Genomic DNA, 19,853 nt, shown 5'->3' with positions numbered 1-19,853 from the left:
GGCCCCTCAAACCTGCTTTCAGCCTGGCCTTTGTCCTTCTGTGACTGAGGCAGGCTGCTGCGGGCGGTCCTGGCACCACCTCTGCCCCAGCTCTAGCCTCCAGAGTAGCTGGGCTCCCTTCAGTGACTCCAGCTGCATTAGTCCGCCTGGCACAGACCTCTGTGGAGGGGGCGGGCACTGGGCCTCTTCCTGTGCTCCCTGGAGTTCAGGGCAGCCAGAGGGGCGCCCAGCAAATGGGGCGGAGGCCCAGTTCAGCCTGGGTCCCATCTTAGGTTGGGAGCAGGGCTGGAGCCGGGTGGCCCCGCGGCGGGGGATCCTTTCTTCTGGGGATGGTTGGAAACTTCAGTTCCTCCACCCAGGCCAGGGCAGGGATAGGAGTCAAGGGTGGAGAATTATTTCTTCACAGTATGGAAAAGAAGGTGGAAGGAGCACAAATTAGGGAAGTGGGGGCCTCTGGCCAGAAAAACACTGCCAGAGCCAGGTGCGAGGGGCCCTGGGTTTGAGAGGGGTGGCTTAGCCCCGCCTGCGGGTCTCCATGGCGCTGAGGGGCCCTGTAGGGGAGAGCTGGTGGGGGAGGAGGGCCCTGCTGCTGCTGGTGGCCTCAGAGGAGCGGGGTTCAGATGTAGGGAGGGTCTGCGGAGGGGCCTGGGCCCTCGGTGTCCTCTGCTGGTCCCAGACCAGGGGTTCTGTGTCCCCTCGGGGGCGGAACCATCCCTGCCCCAAGCGTCTGTCAGTCTGGTCACATTGGGAGTTGATGGCCCAGCCCCCCCATCTGAGTCCTGGAAGTGCCTTGAGGTTTGGGCGGGGCTGTGGAGTGGGGGGTGTATGGGGCCTGGGTTCCAGGAGGGGTCTCACCCCTGCCCTGCCTGCCCCTCGAGGCCCTTAGGAGAGTTCCTCTCCTGGCAGCTCCTCCTCCAGGTCCCGGTCTTCCGCAGGCCCTGTGGTGCTGGGGTTGGCGGGCCCCAGGGCGGGGCCGGGCCGCCTGTCTTCCTCTGCCTCGGCTGGCTCCTCTTTCACCTGCACCTGGTGGCTGTGACAGAAGGGAACACATGGGCACCCTGGCGGCTTTTCCCTGTTCCCTTTGAACACTCATTCAGAATTCTGGGGCGCAGCGGGGTGTCCACTGCTTGCTTCCCCAGGACCCCATCATCCCTAAGCCACTGGGGCCTGATGTCTTAGGGAGATTGACCTCCCCCAGGGATCTCTTCAAAGGGAAGGGTGTGTTGGGATGGACAGAGATTGGTTGGGAAGAGAGAAGACAGAGAGGAGGGGAAATGAGAGAGAATGGAGGAAGGAGAAGGAGGAAAAAGAGGAGAGGAGGGAAACAAGAAGAAGGGGGAGAGAAGAGAAAAAGGGAGAAAGGAGTGAGGAGAGAGACAGGAAGAGAGGCTGTAGGGAGAAGCGGGGAGGGAAAGGCAGGAGGAGGGAAGGACCAATGAGAAAGAAGAGAGGTGTGCTGGGGGTGACCAGATGGGGTCCCCCTGCAGTGGATCTCCCTCCCTGGTCTATGGGCACGATGGGGGTCCCTGCTGTGTGCTGCTCACCTGTACTGGGGTGGGGACAGGCGAGGTGGGCTGCTACTGCCGTTGCTGGGGAGCGGCTCCCCGGGGGCGCCCACGTCGTCATGGCTGAGGGGCAGGAGGCTGCTGGCAGAGCCGGGGTTCAGCATGCCAGGGCTGTTGAGGACGGGGAAGCTGCTCTCGGCCAGGGCGGCCTGGGGGGCACAGAGCCGGCCCTGTCAGGGCGGCTGCACCCAGTCAGGTGCTGTCCCTCCCCCACCCCTACAGAGCCTCCTGTGCATCCTGTGTCGGTGCTGGCCCCGGGGCCCATTTTTCTTGGCGCACACACCCTTCCCCCCCCCCCTGCCCAGACTCAGCTTTCCGGAAACCTCACCCCCTCCCAAGGCCTGGGTTCTGACCCAGACCTCCTCCCTCCCAGCTTTCCCGGGAATCGGGCCCTGATTTATCCCCTTCCTAGGGGACGGAGGACTCCCAGATTGACAAGCCAGGGAAGGGGACCTGATGGTTATGCCAACCTCTCTCCTCTCTGCCCTGCCAGGCCCAAGCCTAGTACTGGAAGTGCAGGTCGCCCTCCCCAGCTGGGGTCAGGCTGAGGGCTGGGGTTTGGGCAGCCCAGAGTAGTTCTTCCCCTCCCCCTCCTAAAGATGGGCCCTCTGCAGGGAGGGTGGGGGAAGGTCTCTTCTACGGGCCAGTTGTGTGTGGAAGGGAAGGGGACTGGCTGGTGGGCTGTGGGCAAGGCCCGGTCACCTGGTAGCTGGCGTTAAGTGCTCCGTAGCTGAGGCCGGAGATCATGTTCTTCACAAGGGTGGGGCTCCTGGAAGAGAGAGAAGGCAGTTCGTTCAGTTCATTCAGACTTACTCCTCACTCATGCCTGGACCCTGACAAAGGGCCGGCTTTGTGCCAAGCGTTGTCCTGGCACATTCTCCTGAGGAGCCAGGGCAGGACTGGTCATCATCTGCTGAGCCTTGTGTGTGCCCCAGCTTATTCAATCCTCACGCTGACCTGGCCCGTCAGGTACCAGCAGCCTCCCTCCCAGGTGAGGTGCTGGGGCTCTGGTTCGTGTCCAACGTCTCAGAGCTGGTTAAGTGGGAATAGTGGCCCCTCCCAACATCTGTCTTCACATTGTGCTGCCCCAGCACTTTCTCTCCAGTCCAGATTTCCCAATATTCAGCAAGATCCGAGCTACAGCCTTGACAGGCCTGTATTTGCAAAATCCACACTTTCTTGCCATCCCAATTTTGGGACATCTAATAAGCCATGTGCTCAGCCAGTCACCACATGTTTCATACCCAAGGCTTTTCTGCATAGGAAGGTGTTCCGGAGTTGGGTCAGGAAAAGCAATGGTTCAAGGCTGTTCCTCTTCCACAGGGATTACGCCCAGCTTACAGAGTGCCTCAGAGAGGTTAAGAAACTGATACAAGGTCACAGAGCTGGTGAGAAGGAATTTGAACCCAGATCTTCTGATTCCAAGTTGGTAATGAGACATGATACCAAACGTAACTGGCATGTGGGAACACTTAGAAGGGGATGGCTTTCTGTCCCTTTTCCAGGTCCAGACCCTGCCCCAGTCCCCACAAATGCCTGAGGATGGAGAGACTCTTGTCTGGGGAGAAGGAATGTTTGAGGGGAACAGGTAACCACAGAGCTATCCATCTAACTTGCCTCAGACTTTGTGCTCCCTTCTCTGAGGCCTCAGGGCCAAGAGGCACCGGCAAAGGGTGGTCTGTGTATGGGGTGTTTGGGGTGAAGGGCACTGGTGCTGGGAGGGAAGCCCAAAGAGGAGGTTTTGACCCTCCTGCAGGTTCCTCAGTTTCCCCTGAAAATGCCACGTGGTTAAGCAGAACACAAAAATTGGCAAGTCAGAGAACCAGCTCTGCCACAAATCTGCTCTGCCCTCCCTGCAGCCCCTGCCCCTCTGGGCCTCCTCTCCCTGTAAAATGAAGATATGGCGCCTGGGGGATCTCAGAGGTTGGCTCACCCCGTGATAAAATGGGGGAGAGTGGCTCTAGGGAAGGCAGCTCCTTCACCAATGCCCACAATGGCTGGCATGTGCCCATGTCCCAGCTCTGGCCATGGATACTTTGGGCCTGTCTCCTTCTAGTGCCAGGTCCCCTTCAGCTCTTTCCCTCAGTCAGAAGGACAGAACAAGACAAACGTCCTTTTTCTAATCTGTCACTGCCAGGTTCCGGTATGCCTTGTGTCCCCCCCAAAGTGGGAAGGATTCGGTGCACAGGAGTGCCCTGGAGAGGCACGGGGATGACCTGGTCCACATCCCGGTGGGTGCACCCCACCCAGGTCTGGCCCCACACGTACCCCGTCATCTTTGGTGGTCTCCGCTTCTGATACTCCCGCTCGTCCACAGTCCACACGGCACCTTTGACGTTCTCCACACGCACGAAGCACTTGTGCAGGCTGAGGTTGTGCCGCACGGCATTCTGGAGGTGCAGTGACAAGCGGCAACGCTCAGAGGCAGCCTGCTCGGCCCCTCCTCTGCTCAGGTGAGCACACACAGGAAAGTCCCACCGTGTCCCACTTTCCCCCACCCAGGGACCAGCAGAGGAGGGGCCGGCCCCGAGGAGACCCTGCCACGGGGAATGGAAGGCCCCTCTCCAGCCCTTGGAGCCAGGGGCTCCCAGCGCCTTCATCACTGACAGCCCATTTTATTATCTGCCCTCCTTCCCCTTCTTCCTGCCACATTCTGGAGAACTCCGTGTACCAACTACATGATATGTAGTTAGTAATACTTTGTTTTCCTATCATCATTAATCAGATGTGCAGCTGGTATTCAGGGCTTCTGATTGGCATGAAGTCATACTCAGGCCTTGGGACTTCGTGAGCCTGGGACACTTTATCTTAGGTGCCCATAGAATTCTTATCAAGCTGTGAAGAGTTTTGGGGATAACGCAGGAACTCACTGCAACCGCCCTCCACGTCTAGGAGTGTGGAAGCCATGGCTTTGAGCTGTGCCTCACAACAGGCAGCTAAGAGCATGAGGTATACAGTAGAGGCCTAATACATACTTGTTGAAATAAAGTGGGAGAAACGAGAGCGTGGGTTTAGTAGCGGTATGGCAGGAAGAGGAGAAAAAAGAGGAAAAGTCACCTTGTCGCTCCCACCTCCTCCTGGCAGGATAACTGCAGGAATTGAGGCCATCTGGTTTGTAGGACACTTGGGTGAGGGTGGGGTGCGTGGCCCAATTCACGCCCCCCAGGAGCCTGAGCTAGGGCCCTAATCCACTCCCTCCCCCCAACACGTCCCTCAGTCCTGTCCCTCAGTCCTGTCCCTGCACTCGTCTCTCTAAGCTTCACCCACCCAGCTGTCCCTGTCCCTGTTACCTGTCCTCCCTCAGCCTCCCCCTTTCTTGCCCCCGTCTTGTCTCCTCTTTACATTTCTAAATGGGGAAGAAAGCAGGCAGGGCGGGCAGCCCGTGCCCCTAGAGATCCCCTCTCCCTCTCTCTCTTCCAACTCTTGCCACTTGCAACTGGCCCGATTTCATTACCAATTTTAATTTGCCTCTAATTAAATCCTGTGTATTTTTCCGACTCGCTTGCTAATCCACGAGGGAGGCGGGCGGCTGGAGTGGAATCTCTTGGAGCGATAATTACAAAGGGCCTAATCACGCCGGGGCTCCTGCCTCGGAATAAATTTGCCCGCATTACGGGGCTCCGATCCTCCGCTTTGCAAATGAGAATGACCCCAATTTCCGAGGATGGCCTCACCGGGGCTTTTTTCCCTCATTTCGAAGCCTGATTCGTGATGAGAGACTAATTCGTTACGCTGAAACATTAACGGCAATTTAAGGGGTCTGGCGGGGGCTTCGTAAACAAAAGGAAGGGCCCACAACACAGGCCCTGGAAGGGGATGGACAGGGGGAGGGCTAGTGAGGACCATCGGCTTGGCAGATGGCGGTTCTGTCCCCTGGATGAACGGCAGCTGGCCTGGCCCACACTGGCTCCGGACCCTTCTGCCCTCATCTCAAGTGGACAGCATCTCAGGGTGGGGGCCAGCGGGGTGAAGGAGGAGAGAGGAAAGGAAGCTGAATGAAACAGTTGAGAAGAGGAGGGACTTCAAGGGAAGATAAATGAGTGAAAAGTGGAGATCGGAGGGAAACAGAGTTCGGCGTAGACAAGGTGCATTTCCCAAGTATCATGAAGGAAGCTGCAAAACTCCTGAAGGTCAAAGGGGACCTCTAGCTGGGATGGAGTCTGTTATGGCATAGGCAGTGAACCCAAGTGGCGGAAGCGGCAGCAAAGCACTGCTAACTGGAAAGGCCACCCACTCAGTCATCCAGCTGGCTTCCCAGTGGGACTTAGGCGAGGTGAGGGGAGATGAAGGTGAAGACCCCGGAGCCAGAGACACACCACTGAGACGACCAAGGTTGGGCAACCAGTCGCAGGAGGCATGGAAGGCCCAGGGAGTGGGGCTGGGGGCGGCTTCATGACAATCACCAAGGGGTTTAAGGGGTTAAGTCACTTAAACCAGCTCCTCCTGATCTCCAGAAAGAAGAGTAAAAACTGCAGTGAGGTGGTATAGTTAAGAGAACAGGAAAGGAAGGTGGGTGGTGAATGGCACTCTGCCCCCCAGGAGACTGTCTTATGGACCTGAGGCTCTACAACGTCACCCCTAAAGGCAGAGGATTAATATGCAATATTAAAGTAAACATGAGAAAACAACTGTAATGATCTATAGAGGACTCCATTGTTTACAGGACTCTATTGTTTATAAAACCTGCTATCTAAACTGGCCTGGAGGTTGGAGACGCGACCAGGTGGCCCCAGGAAGGCCCTGCTGGCTCAGAGAGAGGGCAGGACTGTGGTTGGCAGGAAATGACATCACTCACAGCCAATCAGAGCAGCTGTCCCAGCCTCATAGCCTCTCCCCCAAGCTTTAGGAATTGGGCACGGGGATACAGAAGATCATGGAACAGTCTCCACTGCTGCACTGAGCACACTCTCAGGGCAGAGAGGGCAGGGCCCCGTGCACACCTCACTGGGTCCTGGACACTTGCGGGGAGGGGGCTTCAGTGACACTTGTTGAAACGTGGTGGGATGTGGGGGAAATTAGCCTGTTTAACTGCAGTTTCTGCACTGGCCAGCAGGGGGACTCAAGAGCCAGGGTTCCAAGTAAGGTTCTGAGATAGGGACTCCTCAGGTGTCTAACATTCCCCACCGGGCACAACACTCCCTTCTCCTCCCCCCACCTCCCAATTTAGATAATCACTTTCCCACTCCGCTGCAAAGACCCTAATATTCTCACCCATCAGACAGACAGATACACACAGGCGACATACAGACCATCTTAGCTATAGAGAAACAAATGGTTTAGCAACTCAGCCCACATCTCCGTGTCCCATTTTTCTAGAGTCCCTCCCTTGCCTGCCTCTGGTCCCCCAGGAAAACTCTTATGGGATGAAGGCGTTGAAATGACTAATTGGATGGAGACAATTATCTTCCTGCCGCCGATGGCAGAGTTGGGGAGAGTGTGTGACTCCCTTGTTTGGGCCCCAGTGCCTCAGTCCATCCACGTGTCTGGGCCTGCACCCCCCACCCCAACCCTGGGTTTCACAACGTGTGCCTTTAGTCAAGGTATCCAGACCCTTAGGGTCTCTGGTGAACGTAACCCAAGCCTCCCTAGCAGGCTCAGGCATTCCAGCTCTTGGGGGCCCTACTTCCCAGAGAGTCTTTGGGCGCCCATGAAGAAGCATTCGAGAGGGTTTTTTCCCAGAAAAGAAGGCAGCATGAGGCTAGAAGGCAGGGGTCTTTAAGAGGCCCTTAATGAACTTCCCATGGCCCCTGCAGAGGTGGGGGTGGAAGGGCACATGGCCCAGCCTGAGCTCCGGTGGGCAGGTGGGGCCACGTCTGCAGGACTACCTCTCCGAGAGGGATAATTGTTAGGCACCCTTAGTCTCAAAGGGATGTGATGTCCAAGCGTGACTGGGGCCCGGGGCTGGTGGGAGGCGTGCCTCACCTTCCAGGTGGCAGTGTTTCTCCGGAAATAGGCGAACATCCTGGTGAACCAGTTGTAGATCTCGTTCAGGGTCAGCTGCCTGTCAGGAGTTTCCAGAATGGCCTGTGGGCGAGGAAGCAGCAAAGGGACCCTCAGCTTGGGCCTCACAGGGTCCCAGGCCTGTGTTCTCTCCCCCAGGATCTCTCTCTTCTGCCTGGCCCCCAACTCACCCCGCAAGCAGAGGAGACCCCCTGCATAAGCATGTGGATAAGGACCCGTGCTGCTTGTTGGTCCAAGAAGCGCAGGCTGGTCACAGCCCAGTCAGAGACCAAAGGGAACACAAACCTCAAGGGCTATGTGCTTGTGCAAAGAGCACATGAATTCCTCTAGAGGGAAAACGGCTCCAAGGACCCGTACCCTAGAGTGGGAACGAAAGCAGTATTCTTGGGAGAGAGCTATGTCTAGGAGGTGGGGGCTGTTTGGAATTTATCTGGATTTTGGCAAAGGCCCGGTCCCCACTTAGGAGACGGTGTTTGGGTGTGTGTGACAGAAGGAGGCCAACTAACAGTGACCGTAAGTCTATTAGAAAATAGTCTCATGGGTGTGTGTGCACATGGAAATGAGAGAATGACGACACAGTGGGTATGAATAGCAAAAAGAAGTGTGTGTGCTCCCAGGGAAATGTCTGCGTGACCAGATGAAGCCTATATGAGACCTACAGCTGAGCGGGGGCACTTCAGCAAGTAGGAGGGGACAAACGTGAAAGGGGAAGTTATGTTCCCTGTTCCAGGATCCTCCTGCAGGCAGGGCTGCAGCCTGTGTGCCATTTCCCACCCCCCTCTGGCTACCTTCCACGCTCACCTGGCGGATGAGGGAGGCGTAGGTGAAGGGGGGCCTGACGTCCGCATTCTTGTAAAACTCATGATTCTGGGCCAGCTCTGGGGGAGACAGGCAGATGAGGTAGCCATTTGGACGGCCCAGCTTGGGAAAAACTAATGCCCCTCCCACGGCCCTTACCTGAGGAGATGGGGGAGCAGAACTTGTCACTGCTCCTCCGGCGGGCAGGGCCCCCGCTGTGCAGGGAGGCAGAGCCCAGGCCTGGAGGCCTTAGAGGGGTGACAGGGGCTGCAGCCGAGGTGGGCGGGTGCACGAGGCCATCTGGGAACGAGTCTGCTGCGGAGATGGTCACCTTGGAGAATGAGGAGGAGCCGGGGACCGGGTTCAGCTGTGAGCAATGGGGAGGGTACTTGAGACCAGCTGGGTGGGTGGGGGTCCGGAGGGTCCAGGGAGTTGTGGAGGGGTTGTGGGAGGGCCGCAAGGAGGGGAGAGGCACTCACTGGCTGGCTGAAGGGCTTGGGCTCGGAGGGCCGCATGTGCAGATGGGCCATCATGGCCTGCAGCCGCTCGCTCTCCTTGGCGAGCTGCAGAGGGGGGAGAGGCTGGAAGTGAGCAGGGGCTGTGCCCGGAGGCAGCCAGGTCTTCTTCCTCTTCCATAGCCCAGCAGACGCCCCAGAAAGGCCCTACTCCCACCACCATCTGCCCTCCAGCCTTGGCATCCCAGTTCCCTCTGTCTCCTGCCCTCTGGCCCCTCACATCAAGGTCAGGGCAGGGACTGCCTGCTCCGTGAAGCCCTCCCCACTTCTCCTTCAGGCTGTGTGTCCCAGGCTCAGCTCCATGGTGGGCAGGGGCCCTCTTTCTAACAGCACAGCCTTTTCTCCCCATCAAGGGCAGAGGCTGTGGCTAAATAACACCCAAGTCCAGTGGCACTTGCGCGTAAGAGGGTCCTCAGGCACTCAATGGAGACACAGGAATGGATGAATGATTCATTCACCCACATTCTTCAATTCAAGAGATCTTTCACAACCGCTGCCTCAAAGCAGGGCGCTCTGCTAGGTGCCAGAGGGCAGTGGGGAAATATCGATCAGCTGCCCGCCGCCTCTCCTGAGGAGCCTGCTGAGTACTCTGTGTTACAGAGCTTAGACTCAGGAGCCAGACTGCCTAGGTTCTCCGTCCAGCTCTGCCACCTGCTAGCTGAGTGACCAGAACCAAGTTACTTCACCTCTCTGTGCCTGTTCTCTGTAAGATGGGGGATAATAAATAGTACCCACCACACACGGTTGTTCAGAGGGTTACTTGAGTTACATATAGGTGAAGTATTTCGGACAGCACACGTAAGTGCTCAGGCTGTTAGCTATGAATGTTATTTTTGTTGTCTGTATTAGCATGAGTCTCTTTTCTGGCCCTCTCAGCAGACACGACCCTGACCCTGGTTTACACCCTTCAAAGTCCAGCTGCCCTCACCTCAAAAGCATGGTAACTAGGCCCTAGAAAATACAAGATGCTGACTTTGGACCCCCACCCACCCAGCTGGTCTCAGACCCCCCCTTCTGTAAGACTCCCCACACCCCTCCGGCAGGGGCAGGGGCTGCAGCCCGGGGGGGCCTCCCTCTCTGCAGCCTCTGGCCACACCTGGATCTCCAGCTGCTGCACCACCTGCATCTGAACCCGGCACTGGGCGGTGCTCCGGTCGTCCAGGGCGTGCTCTGTGTTGAGGTGTCTTTAGGGGGAGGAAGGGGTGGAGAAGAGCAAGTTGGGCCCCGCTTTCCTGCTGTTACCACCCTCCCATCCCATCCTCTAAGCCCACCCAAAGGCCTTGAAAGCAGACAGACCAAGAAATACAAAGAAGGGAAAGGGGTGGGTAAAAAAAAAAAAAAAAAAAAACCAGGGCCAAGGAGGAAGCTGCGTTCTCGTCACCCTCCTTTGATGTCTTTGCTAAAAATCCCAGCTACAGAGAGATCTAATTGCAAATGAACTAATTAAGTAAACCTCTGACGAAGCGTGAAAACAATTTGTTTGACCCTGATGCTGCAAGGGTCTGAGAGACAGCAGAGTTAATCAGTCAGTGACAGAGCCTGGCACGGCTGTGGCAGCTGGCCGCCTGCTGCCAGCCGCCTGTCTGCCTCCCGCCCTGCCTGTCCACCAGCCAGGCCTGTCACTAGGCCATCACTCCTGGGGGCTGAGTCTGGGGGGAGGAGTATGAGGGGAGTCCTCTCCCTTCCCTCACACCCCCACCCGGCTGGGCTGTGCATTCTGGGAATGGGGAGGGCAGGCTCCCGGTCTGGGGCATATACACTGGGCAGGTGGGTAGGAGTGACTGGGGAGTTGATTAGGGCAGAGGAGGAACTAGGTACCCGGGGGGGAAAGACGGCAGGACAGCTGGTGGCTGAAGGCCCAAGAAGGGGCAAGCTAGGTGGCAGGCTGGGGGTGAGGGGCCCTGTGGAAAGGCTGCTGCTGGTGGGGAAGACTGGGGGTAAAGGACAACGGGGGTGACACCTACTTGATAAACTGGCCCAGGTCTTCACACAGGGTCTCACAGCCAGGCCACTTGCACTCTCCGTGTCCATAGAGGGGGTGGGAGCCGGGTGTCTCCTCGTGGGAGGAGCTAGGAGGAGAGGGCAGTGGTAGTCAGGGAACCTGAGGACCCCAGCAGCCCTGGGTCCAGCCCAGCCCAGATCCCTGCTGATGTCGTTTCTGTCCCTAACACAGGTTTCCCAGAGGCCTAGCACCATTTGGTGTGCCCTGGGAGAGAGGTAAGCTTCACCCCACCCTCCCAGCCCCCGCCATGTGTGTCGTACCTAGGGGCCCAGGTGTGCCCTTGGGCAGGTCTGCAGTGCCCCCACCCCCACCCCAGCCTGGGCCCTGGTACCTGTCTCTCCGAGGTGTGAGCACAGTGGGCTGTCCATTGGGCAAGGTGTGGTGGGAGAGCGGGGGTGAGACTTTGGGGGGGGCGGCGAACGAGGTAGCGGTGGTGGCCGTGCCAGTGAGGTCCAGCCCCTCCTGCTTGACGCTGTCCTCGGCAGGCTGCCCGGGAGCACCCTCGCCCTTCCACAGCTGAGGCAGGTCCGTGGGACACACGGCTGCTGTGGGGGAAAGAGGCGAGAGGCTGGCAGAGTCTCAGGAACGTAGGGGGCCTCCCCAACTCACCCCTGGGGCAGGGGCGTGCCAGCCCTTGGGCACAGTGAGGGCTGTGGGGCTGGGCTGGGGGGCGGGGGTAGCTACTCACCTTGTGGGAGGGTCTGGAGGGGCCCGGAGGCTTGGCTGGGCTGCAGGCTGACCAGCCCCTGTCTCTGCAGGTTGAGCAGGTGTTGCTGCTGTAGCTGTTGCATTTGTAGAAGCTGCTGCTGGAAGGCCAGCTGCTTATTCCCCAGTGCCTGGTGGGGGCCCCGAGGGGGTGGGCAGAGAGATGTGCCATCAGCCTCAGGTGTGCCATCTGGCCCCCACCCTGCAGCCACCCCTTCCCAGGGCCTCTCAGCCCCCGGAGCTGTCGGTGCAGTGTCCGACGCTGCAGCTTCTCTGCTCCCGGCCCAGCTTCCATAGGGCTGCATGCCTCCTCGCAGTAAACACACGCATGCACGCACGCACGCGCGCAACACACAGCCAGACCCAGACACGCAGCACGACGCCTCCCGCCTCCCTGCTCCCGCCTCCCTCCTGCTGCTGCTTAGCGCCTGCCCTAGCTCCCCGCACCGCAGCTGTGCAGGCCGGGGAGGGGGCAGCTCTCATCACAGTGATCGATGAGCCTGTCAGACTCCGGGGGCCACTCCCGCCTGGCAGGCACCCTTCCCACATGCCCGAGGTGCCCCCCTTCTGCTCTGAGGAGGGGGCCTTCTCCCCTCCAGCTCCTCTCCTCTCTTGCTTCTTAGATACAGAGAATCAAGGAGTCTGACGGGACTTTAAAAGATCGCATCAGCGGGTCATCCCTGGCTCAGGGACAGTCACATCCATACTGCTGGGGGGCACTCACACTGTTCAGTCACTAGCTCTAGGTCGCACACACGCAAGCGTTCTCTTACTCTCTTGGTCCACCCCCCCTGCCCCCACCCACTCCAGGAGTCAGTTCTTTACACAGGCACTGACAAGCCAGCCTGTCAGCAAGTCTCTTCTGAGCCCCAGGATCCAAGCCTGTCCTGGGTGCTTGGGAGTCAGGGACGTCTCTGCCTGCCTGCCTGCCTGCCTGCCCTGGGGGTGGGGTGGGTAGGGGCTAACTAGTCAGTAAACCCAGCCTAGAGATAATGCAGAGAATGCAGCAATTACCGGACCCTTGGGGGGGAGGCTGAGGAGCTGGGGAATGATGAGGAAGAGGCAACTCAGAGCTTGGTTGTGGTTTGGCAAGCAGGAGGGAGGCACATGTCTGGGACAAGAGGGACAGGGCAGCAGGGCCTGGTGTGGAAGCTCAGGAGACTCTGTGGCCCAGGTGGGGCAGGTGGTGTAGGCTGGAGAGCTCTCTGGAGAGGGCAGGGCCGATGATTATAAGGGACAGAAGTTGGGGCGAGCTGGGGGGCAGAGCAAGTGGTTTGCTGAGCAACAAAAAGGTTCTCAGGACCAGAGTGGAGGACTGAGGAGCTGGGTCACTAAGAGACAAGCAGGTAGGAAGAGCGCATGAGAGCGACGCAGCTGGTTATGAGCGGGGACCATCCAACATTGATATACGTGTCTACAGGCATGTGCACAGAGACAACACAGGGCTCCATCTTCTGGCTCTCATTAACCCAACAACGCAAGGCAAGGAGAGGAGGGCTGAAGGGGGCTGAGGGGGGAGGGAGAAATGTGAGCCCCCACCGCCGGCTCCTCCTGCTCCCTGATCCCCTCCCCCAGCCTTCTCTTGACTTTTCCACTACTCCCACAAGGCCATTCTCTCCGACCACCTTGGGCGTCCCGGGCTCTGGCCAGGTGATGGGACGGGCCCTGCACGAGCCCCTTACCTCTTTGGGTTGCTGCTTCCCAGCCTGCTGTTGGGTGAGGAGCTGCAAATGGAGCTGCTCTTGCTGCTTCTTGTAATATTCCTGCAGCTGGAGGGTGGCGGTGGGTGGCAGGAGGCAGGGACAGGAGTGGGAGGAGGTTACCTCTGGCAGCGGACTGCTGACCCCAGAGCAACCCCAGCCCTGTGGTGACGGGGCTCTTGGATGCAGCAGTGGGGAGTCTTACTGGGGCAGTGGGACGGCCCCACAGAGAGATGTGTGCTCTGAGAGGCGCCCTGACCAGGGTCTGCACCAGGAAGGAGTGGAGAAGGGAGAGAGAGTTACACTCTACACCTCCCAGCCCTCTTGGTAGGTCCCGGTTAGGTCGAGATGCCAGGAGCCAGGGTGTCGTAGTACTTTGCCCTTCCCTGGGGTTCTGGAGATAGAGGTGGGGCCTCCGGGGCGTCTGGCGGGGCTGCTGTGGGAGAAGCCTGACCGCTGACCTCGCCCAGCTGCCCTGGAGGAACGCAGATCAGTCTGGCCCCAGCAGTCTCTGATTTCTGCCCCTCAGCGATGTTGGTAGTAAATAGGCTGGGAGGTGGGAGGCCAGTACCTACCACCCCACCCCCACTACCCAGCTGCCCCAGGGCCAGACTCACCTGCTGGAGCATGAGTGCTTGCTGCTGCTGGAGCAAGGCCTGCAGCTGTGGGGGCGACAGGATCTGCTGCATCTGTTGGGGCGTAAGCATCTGCGGCGACATCATGGCCACTGACACGGGCACCTGTGGGATTGGGCCGTTAGCCTGCTGGCCTCGCCCCCACCCTGGGAGGGCATGCACCTACAACACGGCGGCGTGGCTCCAGCGTGACGACTGCCTGGTTCAAATTCTGGCTCTGCCCCCTACTAGCACGGTGTCTTTGGACAAGTGACTGCCTCCCCGTTCTCTGTTTTTTCTCTGACATGAAAGCAGCAGCAGTGCCTACCTCTTAAGGTTGTCATGGGGACTAACGAGTTAATCCTTAGAACAGCGTCCGGCATACAGCAAGTGCTCATGAGGGCCGCCTATCATTTGGGATGCGCTCTCTCAAGTCCAGGAAGATTGGACTCCAGTGGCACCAGTTGGCGGAACCCGAGCAGCGCGCCCAGCACACAGCAGGCACTCACTGTGTTTGCTCTGGTGGGGTCTCCCCCCAGGGATGGGAAGGCAGCAGCTAAGCCATTCCCAACTCTGGCTCTGTCTCTTCTGACACAGTCTGTGAGGTGGGCCTGGCCAGGAGGGCAGCCTGCAGCCATGGGGAGGATTCAACACCATGGGGCAGGAGGCCCTGGACTTTGGCCCCATCACATTCTGCAGCACACCTGTCCAGGTGGCACACACAGAGGCCCAGAGAGCACTGAGGGGCCATCCTTCGTGGGTATGTGCGTAGGTACAGCTAAGTGGCCAGCAGGGTGGAGAGAGCCCCAGGCAGGGACTTAGGAGGCAGGCTTCTCTTCCTAGCTCTGCACTGAACTTGCTGTGTGACCCCCAGCAAGTCACTTGCCCTCTCTGGAGTGTCAGTTTCCTCAACCATCAAAGAGAGATAGGATTCTAAGAGATGACTCCTTCCAGCTGGAACATGCAGGATTCTCAAAGTAGAACCGCTTTCTGTCCCCTGTCCTGGGTTTGGCCTCCACAGGAGGCTCCGAGAATCTAGCTACAGGCAAAAGGTACAGGGAAAAGCAGTAACATCATTTTTTCCCCAGCCCCACCCCCCCTGAAATGCCCAGGCTTGTGCAGTCATAGCCAGGGAGGCCCAAGGTAGAGCACTGTCTTACCCCCTTCTGGCAGGACAGGTACCCTGACGGGCCTACCTGCCACTCCCACTACGCTGACAGCACAGACTCTTCTCTCTTCTTCTCACTCCCAGGCCCTAAGATGTGCCCAGCACACAGCAGGTACTCACTACGTTTGCTCCCCTGAGCCGAAATACCTTTCCCAGTGGATCGGAGGCCCCTCTGTCAGCCCTAGGGCATGGAGGGAGGGGTGCAGGGCAGCCCAGTCAGGGAGACATGTCCTGCAGGGACTTGTCTTGTGCAGGATGTGACAGGTTAGGTCCCCAGGGGACGCATGGCCCTTGTCATCTCCCCCTAACCCCATGGGTGGGGCAGCGGAGGAGGAGTTGGTTCCTTTTGGGATCCTTGGCAGAGGCAGGCCACAGCCTCAAGCCGCCAATCAGGGAATCCCCAGGTAGAGGAACAATCCCCTAGCTCTTCTCACCCAGCTAGTGGCTGAGCCCAGCCCTGGGCTTTCCCCCTTCCCCTAGCGTCTCTGTGCCCACATCCCTGGGAAGGGCAACCCTTGGTTTTTTAGTCATGGACATCCCTGGGAAGGAAGCCTCCAAGGGGCCTCTGCAGAGGAGCCGGAAGCGGCAGGGTTGGGATTCAAGCCCAGGTCTGTGTCCTCCACGGTTCCTGGTGTTTCCACGTCTCACAATGCCTGCCCCACCCCCCTGGAGCAGGTCTTGAGAAGGGTTACGGAGAGTGTGTGGACACTGAACCATCCAGGGAGCTGAAGAGTGGATGGGGCTGCAGATCCCACAGGCCAACCGCCCTCTTTCCAGTGTGTCGGAGGACACTCCGGAAAGCCAGGCTGCAGGAGTGTTCTGGTCCCTCTCAGAGGGACCTCGGGGATGGGGCGGGCAGTGGCACAGACCCACTCCCCCTGAAGAGCTGCCCGAGTCTTTTGTTGGGTAACCCGGGCAGGTGGGCTGCTCAACTGTCCTTTCTTTCCTCCTCCCATGAGGGTGCCCAGTGTGGGGGTATGGAGGTCAGAGCCCTGGATTTCTGACTCAGGTGACCTAAGTTCTTGTCCCCGACATTGACCATTCTTTGAAATCACCAAGCCTCACTTTCTCTATCTGCTCACCAGGGTTTGGCAAACCTGCCTGCCGCACCTCACAGGACAAAAGGCTGGAGTATGTGCCAGGCACTTGGCTGGCCCTTAATGAGTATGATCTCCCTGAATCTTCACAGCAACCCTGGGCGGAGGGTATCATCACTGTTACCATTTTACGGATGAGAAAACTGAGGCCTAGAAGTTAGACAATCTTCCCTACCCTCAAAGGGACAAGGGGAGAAGAGGTAAGTGAAAGTGATTTGTACGCCATTAAATTCTTCACAAATGTGTAACAACATACTTTTAAAAACATTTTGGATTTTCCTTTTCCTCTCTTTTCTAGTCTCCTCCTTTCCCTGTCCCTTCTCCACTGTTAGGTGCTCCAAGGGCCCCAGAGAGCACTGGGTGGCCAAGGTCACTTAGAAGGAGAGCAGTGGGCCTCCCACTCTCGGCACAGCGAGAGCTACACCAGAGAGGCACTCAGCCCACAGCAGGTAAGACAGAGACCAGACACCCAGATCTTTCCAGGTACCATGAGTGAGTCACTGCCAGTGGCATGCAAGAAAGGATGTGGCATTTCCTTCCTTGGGGCTTTCCTACTTGGAGGCGGGGAGGGGAGGAGATGACCTTGGAACACCTCCCTGGCCCCACTGTTCCAGCCAAGTGGCCAAACAGCTGGCTGGAGAGGCGGCTGCAGAGGTAGATCTGGATGGATTCCCTTGTGTGTACTTGTCTCTAAGGTGGCCCTGTGGGGTCAATAAAGGTCAGCGAGGTGGCTGCCACATGCTGATCTCCTGGGCTGGCTGACCCATCTACTACCCGCAACGCCCCTTGGGGTTCTGAGCACTGAGCTGGAGCGCCCCTGGTGTCCCCACTGACCCCTCGCCCGGCCGGGATGTGTTACGATGGACACTGTTGATTACTCGGCTCAGCAAAGCCCGCAGCTCACCACCCGGAGAGCGGCCAGGGCAGCCACATGCTCACTAAGGGCTCGGCAGGGTGGGCTCTGGGCTAAATGCTCACAGCTGCCCCCAGGCCCTCCCCCAGGGGCCCCGCTCAGGCCTGGACCCCTCCACCACCATGAATACAGTGTGCTGGGCTCGACGGCCTGCCTGGGAACAGCGATGGTGCCCGACATAGAGGGAGCTTGTCTGGGGGCTGAGGGTTGGGATGGACATAATTTGGTGCCAGTCAAGGACCTAAACTCAACCTCTGAAGTATGGGGTCTGGGGTCCCGGGACGAGGCCAGAGCTCAGTGTAGGTTAAACTCCCTGCGTGTGACCAGGAGTCCTTAGACTGCTTCTGTAGGGCTGGAGCTACTACAGCAATAAAGATCGTGGTGGGACACTAAGAAGAACTTCTAGAAATGCCAAAAGAGGAAGCCTCAGGGGGGCTAAGGAGATGAGACAAAGGCTGGGCAGAGCTGAGGGGTCTGGCCTTAGACCCTCTGCCTAAAGCCCCAGCTACTGTGCCGTCTTCTGTAACTATCCTCTCCCTGCCTGGGGTCCAGGCCTGAGCACAAACCAGGAAACCCCTAGGCTGGAGCTGGAGACCTACTACGGTTTTAGAAACTCTTCTGAAGCTGGCTCTAGGGGAGGGGTGGTGAACATGGCTGGGAGGTGAGTGGGCAGGCAATCCTACCTAGAGTTGGGGAGCAGAGTAGTGTCCTGTGGGGGCCACGGGGAAAGGGGCTGCCATCCCTCTCCCTTCATTACCCATTTCACTTAAGCTCCAAATCAATAAAATGCACTTTTCTACTTGCTCTCCCCTATTCCCCACCAGCCTCGAGCTCACAGAAAAAGCTGTCTCTGGCCTTGGACCCCATTTGGGGACAGAAGCCCCACCTCCTTGGAGATTGTGAACTTGAAGGTGGGAATAAAAGGCAAGGAAGATACCGAGGGTTGAAAGAGAAGAAAGGCCAACAGTCAGGGCTCCAGGCTCCTGGGGAAGAGTTCAGACGTGGTCCCAAAAACCCCCACCACCCTGAGCCCAGGGCTCTGTTCCTATGGACTGCTAGTGTTCTTTACTACTGTGCCAGGCACACGGCAGTGTCACAGTGTGAGTGCTGGAGCTAGTTGTTTGGGTTCAAATCCTGGCTCTGCCCCTTATTAGCTGTGTGACTTTGGACAAGTTACTTCACCTCTCTGGGCCTCAGTTTCCTCATCGGCAACATGAGGCTAATAACAGAATCTACCTGATAGGACTGTGAGGATAAAATGAGATGATATTTGTAAAGCACTTAGTGTCTGCCCCATGATAAGCACTCTGTAAATATCACTTGTTAGTTTAAGAAGTACTGATCCAGTCCTTCTTGAAAGAGTGAATGAACGAATTATTGGGAGGTGGAGACAAGACGAGGCAAAGCCTGAGACAAGAATCACTTTATCCCTTCCTCTGACCCAAACCTCTGCCTCTCCTTCTAGGCCATCCGGGTACCTCATTCCTGTAGAGGAGGGCGTCTCCTAAGGCAGACCCCATAGCCTCTCTCCCTTGCCCATCACTTCAGATCTCCGAGCCCTCGCCGCCAGCCACAACGTGCTTCCTGGTGCCTGAGCTCCGTCCCTCCAATTCCCATCAAGCTCCTTTCTCACTTGGGGTCAAGCAGGCTCTTTCTGGGTTGGGGGCAGCATTCCTGTTCCCCAGCCTACCTCTTAGGCTGCGGAAGATTACGAGCGGTAGCCTGAGGATCACTTTTCAGACCCAGGGAGTATGTGTGTGTGTGTGGGGGGGTCCCTCTAATTCAAGGAGACCCAGTCCTGACACCACGTGGGTGTGAGAACTTTCTCTTCTTCCCATTATTGGCTTCCCAGATTTTGTCCTCCCCTCCCCCACCCAGGCCACCACCCCTCTCAGCCCAACCCCTTCCCCTTGAGGGCTGTTTCATCAGGTTTGAGACTAAAGAGAGGGCAACTGCTAAGGCCCAACTAACTGATGGGCACCTTGAATTTCTTCCAAGTGCTTTCTGAACATAAGCTTGTTTTACATAAAAACCGGGTTCTTCTCTGACAGGCTGCACCCCATTCTGCCCTCTTCTTCACTTCCCTCAGCACCCAGCCCCCCAGACTCCAGAGCTTCATGCTCAGGATCGTGTTCAGCCTTCCTCCCTTAGATAAACTTCCTTTCAAAGCCCAGCTTAATCCTCTCCCCAATTTCAAGCCTCCCCACTGCTATGGGGGGGTGGGGGGAAGCTAGGAAGTTTGGCTGCTGGGCCAAGGGGGAGGAGAGCAGGGAGGACAGCGGGAGCTGTGACCCACCCCGACTCAGACTCCAGATTCTCCCAAGTTCTTTGTGACACAAAAGGTAAACAGAAGGCCTGGCTTACTCCCGCCCACCCCCCACAGATCTCCCCTCCCCCAGCCAGCCAGATGGGCCGGCAGGCTGGGGGGAAGGGGGGGGGAAAGGGCAGATTGTGCAAAGGAAAACAAAAGAGACAGAGAGACATTAAGAGACAGGAAACACCAGGAGACAGAGAGAATTAGTGGGTGAGAGATAAGGGAGGGAAGCATGGTGACCTCAGCAACTGCGAGAGCCTGGGAGGGGAGTAGAGAGAGGGACAGGCGGGCTGACCACACGGGGATGGAGAAACAGAAACCTGAGAAGTGACCCTGACCAAGGAAGAGGAAGCCGGCAGAGGGACAGAGACAGAGAGAGCCGAGCGCAGACTCAAACTGAGAGACAAAGAGGCTAAGCAGAGGAAGGCCTGAGGGATCAGGTAGAGATGAGAGAGAAAGTAGAAGTTTCTTCACCCCACCCCTGCAGTGAGTGCATTTCCC

General features: G+C 57.9%; 1 protein-coding gene across 6 annotated transcripts in view; it reads right to left on the bottom strand.

Annotated features, from left to right (window-relative positions):
• Nucleotides 1–292: 292 nt before the first annotated feature.
• FOXP4 (forkhead box P4) overlaps nt 293–19,853 on the bottom strand; it is a 49,783-nt gene continuing 30,222 nt past the window's right edge. For 2 of the 6 annotated variants that reach the window (XM_033100977.1, XM_033100998.1), the window contains exons 3-16: nt 13,864–13,986; nt 13,229–13,315; nt 11,530–11,677; nt 11,173–11,386; nt 10,804–10,908; nt 9,936–10,023; nt 8,804–8,887; nt 8,484–8,691; nt 8,328–8,404; nt 7,488–7,589; nt 3,834–3,955; nt 2,268–2,334; nt 1,545–1,714; nt 293–1,030 (exon numbers count right to left, since the gene is read on the bottom strand). In XM_033100977.1, the coding sequence (XP_032956868.1) occupies nt 883–1,030; nt 1,545–1,714; nt 2,268–2,334; nt 3,834–3,955; nt 7,488–7,589; nt 8,328–8,404; nt 8,484–8,691; nt 8,804–8,887; nt 9,936–10,023; nt 10,804–10,908; nt 11,173–11,386; nt 11,530–11,677; nt 13,229–13,315; nt 13,864–13,986 (1,743 nt within the window). In that variant the 3' untranslated portion in view covers nt 293–882. The remainder of the gene's footprint in view (nt 1,031–1,544; nt 1,715–2,267; nt 2,335–3,833; nt 3,956–7,487; nt 7,590–8,327; nt 8,405–8,483; nt 8,692–8,803; nt 8,888–9,935; nt 10,024–10,803; nt 10,909–11,172; nt 11,387–11,529; nt 11,678–13,228; nt 13,316–13,863; nt 13,987–19,853) is intronic. The other 4 variants (XM_033100984.1, XM_033100970.1, XM_033100987.1 and 1 more) reach the window with 4 other exon arrangements.

Source organism: Rhinolophus ferrumequinum, chromosome 3, assembly GCF_004115265.2.
Source record: "Rhinolophus ferrumequinum isolate MPI-CBG mRhiFer1 chromosome 3, mRhiFer1_v1.p, whole genome shotgun sequence".
Taxonomy (NCBI): Eukaryota; Metazoa; Chordata; class Mammalia; order Chiroptera; family Rhinolophidae; genus Rhinolophus; species Rhinolophus ferrumequinum.
This window is presented reverse-complemented; position numbering and strand designations above follow the sequence as displayed.